This window comes from Hibiscus syriacus, unplaced genomic scaffold (genome assembly GCF_006381635.1).
Source record: "Hibiscus syriacus cultivar Baekdansim isolate YM2019G1 unplaced genomic scaffold, ASM638163v2 tig00110600_pilon, whole genome shotgun sequence".
NCBI lineage: Eukaryota > Viridiplantae > Streptophyta > Magnoliopsida > Malvales > Malvaceae > Hibiscus > Hibiscus syriacus.
In genome coordinates, this window is record NW_024062797.1 from 334,883 (window position 1) to 347,921 (window position 13,039).

General features: G+C 31.7%; 1 protein-coding gene and 1 non-coding gene across 2 annotated transcripts; both read left to right on the plus strand.

Moving 5' to 3' along the window:
- The first annotated feature begins 497 nt into the window (after positions 1 to 497).
- On the plus strand, positions 498 to 624 carry LOC120134975. The gene has a single exon (XR_005517210.1). It is a non-coding gene; the product is annotated as a U11 spliceosomal RNA (small nuclear RNA).
- Positions 625 to 3,558: 2,934 nt separating this feature from the next.
- On the plus strand, positions 3,559 to 4,108 carry LOC120134871 (uncharacterized protein At4g14450, chloroplastic-like). Its single transcript, XM_039151252.1, has one exon. It carries the CDS (start codon positions 3,624 to 3,626, stop codon positions 3,939 to 3,941), a length of 318 nt encoding a protein of 105 aa, XP_039007183.1. The 5' UTR covers positions 3,559 to 3,623; the 3' UTR covers positions 3,942 to 4,108.
- The last annotated feature ends 8,931 nt before the right edge of the window (positions 4,109 to 13,039 follow it).

Consider the following 13,039-nt stretch of genomic DNA (forward strand, 5'->3'; position numbering starts at 1 on the left):
CTTCCTAAAATACATGTTTAATAGGATGTGCAGCATCATCGGCTCATTGCTTACAAACTCCGGGACCTCTCTTTTCCTTTCCGATATGGGATTAATATCCCCCGTCTCTCCAATATGTGACATTCTCCCCTACTCAACGGCGTGACGTTTTTGTCACATGCCATCGTTACACTTGTTCACCCTATCTCCCTTACCCACCTGGACGCTCAACTTGAAATCAAGTAGCGATTGCCCTGAATATTACTTGTCATGAGGCCTTTATTCTCTTTTCAAAAGATACATTGGAAAAGATGTACATTACTATTGTTTATAAACTTCAAAACATCTTTTTTCCCTTTCCGATATGAGATTAATGTCTCTCTTCTTTTCAAAATGTGATATAAGACTCTTAATGAGATGGTTATATATATCCTAAAAAGCTCCCACATGGAGTGGAGAGCTAAAGAGTAGTAAGGGCTTTGCTTATATAATAGCTTGGCAAACAACATTGAAAAAATTAAAAGGGTCGGTTGGCTAAATATGCCACGCCCACCCTCGTTTGGTGGGTGCCGTATGGCTATCAAGACATATGGCCGACACAATTTGTGGAATCCTACAGGGTTGGCTCGCTCGGCCGACCCTCCATTTCCAGTCCAATATTGATGCCATGTAATTAAGAAAGCGACTAAAATATAAATATTGTTATTAGGAGGGGGCGAGGGGCTTCTTCGTAGTATAGTCCATTGGAAATTGGATATTAAGACGATATTTGGAAGAGTAAACTATGCATATCTAAATTTTAATTTTTTTTCAAAACTATACTAGTTTTAATTTTATTTTAGTACCTATCATTAAAAGTTAACTCGTTTATTACTTAAACTATCGGTTTTGATCCGTTTTATTTTTAAAAACTTAACATTAAATTTTGAATGAGGTGTTAGAATAAAATAAAAATTAAAGTTTTTTAAAGTTTTTAATGACGGATATTAAAAACGAAACAAAAACTAAAGTTTAAATATGATTTTGAAAAACTTAAAAGTTTAAATACTAAATCGGATAAAAACTAATAATTTAATTAAAATTTTGGGTTATTATTATCAATTGGAAATTAATTATTCTCTCCTTTTCTATATTATTAGCATGCTTTTCACGGCCCACAATTTAAAAAATAAAATAAATTATTAAATTCTTTGGTTAACTATTCAAAATCAGCATTCAATAGTATCTTTGACTATATTAAAGTCCTAACATCAAATTAATTTTCTGAATACAAAAAAGAAAAAGTAATAAATCAATAAAGTTATTGAAGATCTCGTAAAAGATACTACTCTGAAATGACGGTCCTACCCTTGAGTGACCACTGAGAAAATTCCACCTAAATTTGATAGTAAACATTTAAATTAATTTAGTTTTAATTGTATAAGAGTTTATAATTCTACCAAATATTATAAATTAATAAATGAAATGTAACGTGTCAGTCAGACAAGGCTTGCAATTGACCACGTAACTAATGTCCTAACCGTCAGATTGACCCCAAATATTGTACCGTTTATACGCATGTATAAAAAGTCTAATTTGAATTTCATCCCTCTACTTTATCTAAATCTAAGAAGTTAGTCTTTTTATTTAAATTTATTAGAATTTAGTCATTATACTTTATGAAGAATGATAAATTTAAGAGTATTTATACACACAAGCTGTGTAGAACAATATTGCATATTTGAACTCTAAATTCTAAATCTTAAATTATAAATATAAGAGCAAATTATAAACCTTAAAACTAAAATAATGATTCTCAAACCTTAAATAAGACACGTGACGAGTATTAAAATAGACATGCTCGCATAAATTTTAGTTTATGCAATAGCTCCCAAGACCTTTGCATTACCTGGATTAAGATGAATCGATCAATAGATCAAATATCAGGAGATTATTCTAAAAAAAGTAAAAGGATTAAACTTTTGTTTTTTACAAAGTAGAGGGGTGAAATTCAAAATAAAAGCATTATGAAATTATTTGGAGCGAACGTTTCGATGAAGCATTATTGCACTATGTGGTCCACATAGGCGTTGGGTGGTCCAAATCCACCCCCAACCCCACCCCCGTGGTATTTAATTGGGGGCTGTGGGGTCGGCTCTACCATCCACGTCATCTTTTTGTTGTTGTTTGGAGGTGGCTTGGCCGGCTGGCTTCGGCTGAGTCCAGCTGGGTAATACCTCATATCTGAATTTGGTAATTTTTGCAATTTAATCCCTTAAGTTTTGATTTATATTAGATTCTGAACCTGATAACTTTTTCATTTCTAATCCTTTTATTGATATGGAACAATGTCATCAAAAGGATTACAGATATAGGGAAAAAATCGAAGTTTATTAACTAATGTATATTAAAAAAGTTCAAAGACTAAATTTAAAAAATTGTTTAGTTCAAGTTTATATATATTGTTATGAGTTTTTTTTTTGGATTTATTCGACTAATTTTGATATGTAGATGGCATATGATAGTGTTTTAATGCATCACATGAAAATAATATTTTATTCTGAAATAATTATTAAGGCGTAACTATCAATTGAATAAAGAATTTCATTGATTTATTTATTTATTTATTTTAAAGGTTAGATTAAATAAAATGTTAAGAATTTAATTATTTAAAAAAAGCTCAAATATAAAATAGGTGCCCAAACTATAGCGCTTTTTTATGAATATGTGCCTATTTTTTAAATGATCCCGGTGTCTATTACAAAAGTTATCACTTTAGGTGTCTGAGCGGTCGACAACGTTAATTTCCTCCTTTAAGTGATATTCATCACAAACATTACCACTTTAGGTGCCTAACCCATTGTCGCCTCCCTTTACGACCACAACCAACGACCGTCGACGTAGTCCCTGCCATCCTCCTAGTCATACGCCGATGTAGTTTTGTCGATCGAACGTCGGTATCGTATGGGATCGTGATTTTCATCCCAGGGTTCTCGAGGTATAAAACGTCAATTTGTCGTCGATCGACAGTCAATCGATCATGATTTCTTAGAGGTTTTCGTCATCGGAGGGAGGTGAGGTCGAGTGGAGCTTCGTCGACGGCAAAAGGTGACTATTGATGTGGTTTTAGGGATTGAAATAAAGGTGTTTAAAGTTTCGGGGTTATTTTAAAATTTCTATTTTTTTAAATATAAATTTTAATTTTTGAATTTAAAATAAAAATTTTAAAATTATCAGATTGTGACACGTCACTTAACGAAGAAAATTAACGTCGTTGACGGTCCAAACACAAAAAATGGTAACGTTTGTAACATTATATACCAAGATCATTCAAAAAACAATTTAGACACTTATAATAAAAAAACACTATAGTTTGAGCACCTATTTTATAATAAAGCCTTAACAAAACCATGGTGCTAATATATGGAATATCTAGGAGGGGAAAACAATCAAAGTCAAAGAAAAAAGAAGCGCCAAATCCAAGCCATATGTAAAGGGTAAACTTCCAGCTAAGCTTATCCTTTTCACGTGCGTTCCACTTGCTCCCTCCTTCCTATAAAAACCCCCAAAAGCAAAGCACCAATCCTAAACTCTCACAATTTATCTGTCTAATCAATCAAAGAAAAAAATCATTTACTCTCGCCTGAAATCCTAGAATCCCATCCATGTCAACTTCGGCGAAGAAAACCACCGCCGTCAACAGTGGAGATAGGCGGCAGCCCAGTCGGCTTCAACGTCGCGCTCCGGCTTCCTTACAGATCAGTCCGGTTTCGAGCTGGAACATTGCGATCCCTCTCTTATCTCCGCTCGCTTCTTCTCCTCCGTCTATTGATCGGATGGAAGAGTCACCGCGTCAGGAACAGCCGCCGCGACAGAGCCAGAAAACGGAGCCCGAGAAGCTTGTGTTCAAGATGTGGCAGCATCCGGCGGCGCCGTTCTGTTACGAGCCGGCACAGTTGGTGCCGTCTTTCGTGCCGGTCTAGTTGTACATACGGAGACGAAAAGAAAATTGTAGTTAGATCCAACGGCGTGTGTTGAGCGCGTTTTCGTTCAACGGACAACACGTCACCATTTTTGTACAATCTGTTCATATTAGTATACTCTCTTTTAAGCTCGAAAGCATTGATTCAACACAGTTTTGTACTTTCCATTAATTTCGTTTACTTTACTGTTTGGGAATCGAGAAAACGATGGAAAGTGAGGTAACAAACGAAATCGATATTTCAATTCAAAGGGTAAAATGGGGATGGATTAGTTGCCGACTTGATTTGTTTTTGTGGTTTTATTATTACTATGACCGGATCTGGTTTGAATGGTCAAGAAAAATATGGGCAGCATTTACAAATTACTAATCAAAAGCAGTTGGCAAAGTAATGTTCTACAAATTATATAGAAATCATTACCTTTTAGATTTTAATTAGTGTTATTTGCCTTCAAAAAAAGCTTATTTTTCTTTGTCGTATCAAGTCTTGGCCAATATTTCTAATCATCGACGTTAATCTTACAATAATTTTTAAGGTCAAATTACGCATTTAGTATCTAAAATCAGTGTTGGTCTGTTTTAACACTTAAATTTTTAATTTTTTTTAAATTCATGTCTAACATTTGATTTTCGTTTCATTTTAGTATCTCATTGTCAAAAGCTTAACGTGTTTAATACCTAAACTATTAGTTTTGGTCTGTTCTAGTACCTAAATTTTCATTTTTTTTCAAAACTTGCTTTAAATTTTGAAATGGGTATTAAAACGAAATTAAAATTAAATTTTAGGTATGATTTTGAAAAAATTAAAAATTTAAGTACTAAAATAGACCAAAACTTATAATTTATATACTAAACAAATTATTTACCCTAATTTTAATCAATTATCACCGTCTTCAGTCTTCCTTTTTAAACTTATGTTCATCTATTGTCCAAGGATTTAATAGAAATTTGACAGATAATTTAATTATGAATCATCCTTATTTTATATATCTATTTAAAAATTGGGTAAAGTACATAAGTGGTCCCGACTATACGACATACTTTATTGAGTCTTTCAACTAATAAAAGTTACAATAATCCTTGACTATAGGATGCTACTTTATTGTGTCCTTCAATTATTACAAAATGATCACCTGACTATTCATTATGTTTCAAGCTTATCATTATCCTTTAAAAATTTTAACGACAATCTGAGCTAGATGTTAATATATTGTTTGGAATATGATAGTCGTTTAAGTTTCTGGGATCAAATTTTATTGTATCTCAGACAATAAATAACATTCAACTCAGATTTTTGTCATTTTTAATGGAAAATGACGAATCTGAAACATAATAAATAATCAGGTGATTATTTTGTAATTTTTAATAGCTAAGGACTTAACAAAGCAACATCATATAGTCATAGGACCATTTTGTAACTTTTGATAGTCAGGGGACTCAACAAAACATCACTATATAATCGAGAAACTATTTGTATACTTTACCCTTAAAAATTTATGATTTATTTTATAGATTTAGAATTTTATCTTTATTTTTTTCAGAATAATTAAGATTTTATCTAATTTCATATAAGTTTTTTTGTCCCATACAAATTTTGGTCTTATTTTTTTATTGAATGATAATATAGTAACTAAATTAAAGAAAAAATAAAGTAACCAAAATAATAATATATTAAAAGTTGAATGATGAAAATCATAGTTTCTCCTTGAAGTTTATGCTAGCCCCACAAAGGCAACACACAGCACATGCCTTTTGGGAGCATTTGGGGAAATCCAGCTTGTAGCATTAATTTTGTCAGAATCATAATCAAGTCCCTCTCACAAATCACATCAAAATGGACCAAATTTCATTGCTTTGATTTTAAACTTTCGGTACCTAAAATTAATGGATAATTACATTTTTATCACATTGTTCTTGAGATTTCCTTTGAAATACTGCAAAAAAAAAATCATCCAAATTAATGCAGTAAGTATACAATAACTACCAGGGTTTAATCCACCACTCTCATTTTGTTTCAACCTAGGTTGATGCAGTTGTTGCTTCTTTAAATAAGATAACAGCATAGTCAGGGTCACAACGAACCGGAAAACATCGATGTCGTCCGAGGGTACTCTATCGTATCCAGATATGCATCGGATATGGGATGTCGGAAGAACCAACGTTTCGAGTTTCCTATGTGCAGCTGATTTCAAAATTGTTCCATTTTGATCAGCCGGGAAGCAGTGAAGCTGTGTGGATTGTCCATGCAGGGGAATCGATGCAGTCGTCCGTGAAGGTGCCTGAAAACATGACTCGAACGATGCGAAGCAAATTGACTAGGGCAGCAATGACTTCAACAACAGTGTATATAACATTGAATTGCAGGGCATACCAGCTGAGGGTCCTTTTCTTTACTGAAACTCCCACATTCGTCCACCCTTTCGTACCGCGGACAATTAAGATCGTCAACACGGGTTGCAACACGTGCAGTCGGCAACTTTCTGGCGAGACGAACTGGTTTAACCTTTCTATTCGTCATTTTCGACTTCCATAGCTGGTATAAGAGATTGAAACATCACACACCAGATATGATAATGATTGGATATACACTTAAATCCGGCAAATAAATTAGGCTTTACCTATTGGAATCAAACATGAACCGAATCATCACCTTAATGTTCAACGAAAGCTTCACGAGTTTTGTTCGCCACTCCCTCCATTACATTCTGGTACAATGTTCTCTCTTTACTGTAATGTTGCTTCTTTTTCTTGTGAAACAAGAAACAATTCAATATAAGGCACGTGATAGGCCGAGCAGGGGCGGACCCAGGGGATTGCCAGGGGTAGCACGGACAACCCTCAAATTGTGAGGAACATTGATTAAATGTTATTATTTTAGTATTTTTATATATATATTTTGTTATTTTTAGGTAGAATCCCTATATTTCAGTTAAATTCTTATAGAAAAAAAATTTATACAACAAAATTGTCTACGTAGTGTTAATTTTTTTCTATTTTTTTTAATTAATACAAGTGTCACCTTTAATATTGTGCAACCCCTAAAAAATTTATAATAATTTTTTTGTGTAACCCTTGAATTTTTGTCCTGGGTCCGCCCCTGAGGCCGAGTCGTGTCCGACACGAATAACATTGATTTTCCTCTGTTTTTCATCAATATTGATGTGTTCGACACGAGTATCAAATACGAATACTTAAAAAAAACGAAGATCGGAACAAGGAATGAGGGTACATATACCAACCATTGGAGTATATTGCAGCTTAGGTTTTGGCCTTCTTCATTACCTAAGAAAGAAATGCATGCATGCATATAATCACTTTACAACCGTGGCGAACACAATGCAATAGGAATCATATTTGAGACCGCAATTCGAATCCCCGGCTACAACCTACCAGAATTTGCTCGATCTGATTCTTTCTACCATGGCCGACGCTCCAGTGCGCTGCAGTGTTGCCGGGATTTGGATATTTAGCCGATTCATGAACTGTTCCAAGTCCATCATGGAACAATTGAGCTCCGATTGATTACTGAAAAGGGTTTACAATTTGATAGACTTTTGGTTTTTATATGAACCCAAATTCTCCAATCGCTTCGGCTTCGTTAAGGACGATCCACTCAGATATTGACACATGCACGTATCGAATCGTGTTCGATCGGGCTCTCGAATAAAAATCAACTAAAAATAATAATCTTACATAGATGAGAGGGACACCCAATGCACTATTTTCTTTTTTGCATGTAAATGTTTAGACACATCCTCCATTTATGTTCCTCACACATTTAAAGAGAGTCCAAATCCAAACACAAACTTACAGGTGAGAAGCAGTGGAGAGTACGTAACGTATCTTCTCCACTACATTTTGTTTTCTTCCCACGTTCAATGGATACGTTGAAAAAGAAGGACCCCCCAAAAGTATAAAGATTGAGGGACCAAAGTTGTGATTATACCATTTAGTAAGTGGGCCAATTTTTTCAACTTAATGTTCCTATTCGGACCCCGGCAACAATTCCCAACAGGGTACAGATTGAAAATAAACACCGGCAGCAGCCTGTACTTTTCTTTCTTTCTTTCAAAAAGCAACATTGATCGAACTTTTATATTTAATATAATATTTTAGTGATTATTTTATAACACATTTTATAACTAAGTGACCTGTGATGTATTTTACCCAAAAAGACAAATTAAGCCACAACTAAACATGATTATATTAGTGGGAGAAACATGGGAAGCCTTTCTTAATTGACATGTATTGGTTTAGCTTGGCTAACCCATGTGGATAGTCTTGGTTGCCCTAAGTATACAAAAACAACTCCCACTATTGGTTAACTTTTGACAATTGAGTCCTTGTTTATATGATAAATTTTTTAAATAATAATAAGACAATATTTATTCAAAGATTAAACTTGAGACTGATATATGATATCGATTGAATAATTGATAAAAAATTTTACCACTCTATTCAAGATTCAATATACCATTACACAATGATCTTAATCTTCAGGGCTGTCTCTAAGGGGGGAGCACCATGAACAACCGCTCAGGACCCCCAATTTTTTATATTCATAATTAGGGCCGTTAATTTTTATATTTAAAATTAAGGCCCTAATTTTTATTATTTTATGAAATTTTAGTTTTTGACCCTCTTTTTCCATTTATCTTATTAATTCATCTAATTTTGAATTAAATTTAACCAATTTTTTATATTTATAAATAGTGCCGCTACTTTTTATAAATTCATAAAATATTTAGTTTTTACCCTTTTTTTCAATTTCTCTTATTTTTCATTCAATTTTGAATTAAATTTAATCGTTTTTTTTTTCAAATCTTACTCTTCAATTTATTAAATATTCTTTAATTTTTAGTGTTCTCCATTCTCAATCTAACAACAGAATAATCTACAACTCTTTTTTTATTGATTATTCAAGCAATGTATCATACATGCGTTCAATTTTTTATATATTTATTCTCTTTTAGTTGTATTTAAGGTGTTTTCTTAATAAAATAATAAACAAATATTTTCATAAAATTTAATCATTTTCTATGATTTATTCATATAATATTAAATTAATTATTCAAAGTAATGAAATATGCTTTCATTTTATAAAGGCTTATTTTTTTAGTTTTCGCTCGAGACCCTGAAAATGTCTGGGACTACTATGTTAATCTTTATATAATGTGATCTTTCTTTTCTAATATTTGCATGGGATTTAGGATAACAAAGGAGGGGAGGATGAAAAGATAAAAAAGGAAAAGTTTAGGGGTTTTTCTTTTTATACTTTTGAGATTTTTTTCATGGAGAATATTAGATAACCAAATAAAGCGTTTTATAATTTTTTTTTACCTAAAGAAAACCTAACTAATCATCTATGACAAATCTAAATCACTTTCCTTTATTCTTTTGCATTTACTCCCTTGGCTCTATGTAGCGTTGGGTTGGGTCGGGTTTTTGGTCCACCCGACCCGACCCGAGAACAAGGAGTCCTCCACCCGAGACGAGGACTCGACCAGACCAAAACAAGTTTTCACCTGAACCGAACACGACTCGATAAGTATAACATAAAAACCCGACCCGAAATAAAAAAAAAATTATTCAATAAAAATGGTGACTTAATTGAAAAAAATAATATATAGAGGGATATTATTATAATTATTCCTAAATATATAAGGTAAAATTATATTTTTTTGGGTCGGGTCGGATATTTTTCATCCTAAACCTGAACCTGACCTGACCAGAACCCGAAATTTCTTTAAAAATATCCGACTCGATCAGATCAGAACCCGTCGAGTTTGAGTCCCATACTCATTCCTAGCTCTATGTTTGAAAACCGTTGTAATATTTTTGTTAGAATTGAGTTCAAGTACTTTTTAGATTTGTTGGTTTGGGTGGTCTTTGTTTCATTTTAGTTTTCTTAATTCAAAACCTCAATATTCAAGGTTTTAATATTATTTTAGTGATTTAACTTGTTATTTCATTAAACCAATTGAACGATTTCAGTGGTAGAAGAGAGTATTATTGTCTTTAAAAGTTTTAAATTCGAGTAATTATGATTACATGATATGTATGAATTATTAATAGGGTAAAGTATAGTAATGGTCACTGAACATTTCTGAAGCTTGCATTTAGGTCTCCCAACTTTTAAAACTTACAATACAGTCCCCAACATTTAATCCGTTTGCAATATGGTCCCCGCACCTATGAAAATTAGGGTAGATTATATAAATGGTCACTAAACTTTTTAGGTACTTGAATTTAGGTCCCCAACTTTTAAAACTTACAAAACAATCCTCAATTTCATTCTAAACCACAAATTCCAAAGTAATTCAATTTCATTCTAAACCCTAAATTCCAAAATAATTCAATTACATTCTAAAGCCCAAATTCTAAAATACTTCAATTTCTGTCTTTTTTTTATAAATGACGCCAATGTCACTAAATTATTAATTAATTTACTTTTTATATTTAAAAACATATGATAATTTTTTAATATTAATTTAAAGACATGAAAATTTTTCAATAGTAAGAATATATGATAATAATTCATTTATTTAAAAATAAATATATTTCTAATTATTTGTGTATGTTTTTATATCTAATCATACGTGTTAATATATTTTATATCTTTCATATAAATATTAAGACTACATAAATTGAAGAGTCAAAATTTTATATATGAGTTATGTTAATTATAGTAATGATGTATAAATGTATTTTATTTTTATATTATTTATATTATAATTAAAATATAAATATTACCATGATAATTAAATATTTATTTACTTATTACATCGAATATTTTTTGTAGAAAAATTATTTAATAAAATCATAAAAAACACACTAAAAAAATAAACACTGAAGTTGACTACTTCAAAAATAAAATAAAAAAATCAATAATTTAATATAATATACCCTAAGTTGATGATAACAATCTGTAACACCCTCAACCCGTATCCGACCCGAATACGAGTTTGAGGTGTCACATTGACTTTTCAAACTTTGACTCTTGACAAAAATTCAAAGAAAAATTTAAAACTTTCATTAAAATAAAAACTGTGTATTTACATAAATTGACCAAAATCAATCAGAGCATATTCAGCTCAATCAATTAGTACATGCCAACTATATTCAGATTAACCATACACATTTAAATCATCTATTTTCTGATCTGAAACTTTATAAGGAAAATGCTGACCTGTCTTGCTCCTCTTAGCTCTTTACTCTTCTCACTTCTGTAACCTACGTGTGAAACAATCACACGCTAAGTCGTTGACTTAGTGAGGCGTAAAACATATAATAAAACTCTAACTCATAATCATACTTGAACAATTTCTACTAACATATCACATACAAGCATCATACCCACATATACATGTAATAATTCCTACTATGCACCTTTCATATATATATATATATACATATCCACGCATACATATAATTATCTTCTTTCCTATCATTATCATATTATCACCTTTCATATTTCTATTCTCTTGTTTACATGATCAATTAAGCTCATATCATATATCTTATAGCATATACAATAATCACTAACACACACATATATCATATACAGTACATTCCATGTTATCTCTTATTAGCCCATGTGCACCTGTGAGAATTGTAGATATGTGAGTCTATTGAGGTTGTGCACCACTATGCTGTCACCACAACTCATATAAATGAGCCCGAAGGACCTATCCAGAGGTCATAAAGATCCTCGGTAACTATCCAGAGGTCATAAAGATCCTCGGCAACTGTCCATAGGTTCCGAAGAACCTTGGTAAACTGTCCATATGTTCCTTAGAACATAGGTATACTGTCCATATGTCTCGAAAGACATAGGTAATTCTGTCCATATGTTCCTTAGAACATAGGTATACTCTCGACTCTTGGCATACCAACTATACCACTAGCTCTCTTATCATATAACATGGGCATTATCATTTATAACAGTCAATTTACTTATTCATATCCTTTCTCTTATGAACATATATCTTTTCTTTTCAGTCGCGTACCAAATGTACGTGTAATCATTGATCTTATAATCACATGTTCATTCTCTTCTGTCACATACCATATGTGTGTGTAAACATATATCTCATAAACATGTATTTATGAATCTCATATCATATCACATATTCACATAAACATATAATTCACATATTACATGTACCTTTTCTCATATATCTCATATCATATAATTTATGCTCTGTCCTCTTATGTTCACATGACATAATGCATACAAATCATATTCACACATGTTTTTACTCATGAATTCATACATGATACAAATCATGTCATTCACATATTTAAATTTATTACTTCATGTACTATAATTATAGGAAATAACACTTCTCTGGTGTTCATATGACATGTAAATCATTGTCATATCTTGTTCTCATATGTTTCTCATACATCACATATATCACATATTCATATAGGCTCACGATTTTTATCACCTATCATGTCATTTCACATATACACTTTTATTACATTAAAAGATGGACATGTAGTCTTATGTGACCTATCAATACTATCTGTTCATATAATCTCCTTTTACCTTATAAGTAAATACTACTTATTTTATCCCACTTTTCTATTTATTCTCCAAATTATTTATATCAATTCACATGGTTTATTACACAACTTATATCACCTTTTCATGTATTACAGATATCTTGTCGCATATCTTATATCTTGTCATAATATCATTACATACAAAAACATGTCAACACATATAATCAAGCATACATACATTTCATGTCATTCACATACTTATAATCAAGACTTCATGCACTATAACTATAGGAAATAGACTTATCACAAGTCCAATTTCCATATAATTCTATAAAATAAGATGCACTCACCTTAGCTTTGCTTTGATTCGATTATAATTCTTCAATTGATCCGAAACGGGATCACGTTCTATATCTACATCATCATACATAGATCTATATTAGTATTATAACTAATATACTCTAATGGTTCACTCTTTAGACTAAGAGAAAAGGCAATTTCATCTTTTAATGAAGGTATGCATCGATGCACTACTGATGCATCGGTGCATAAAATACATTCGATGTTTGTTTATTACTGGGATGCATC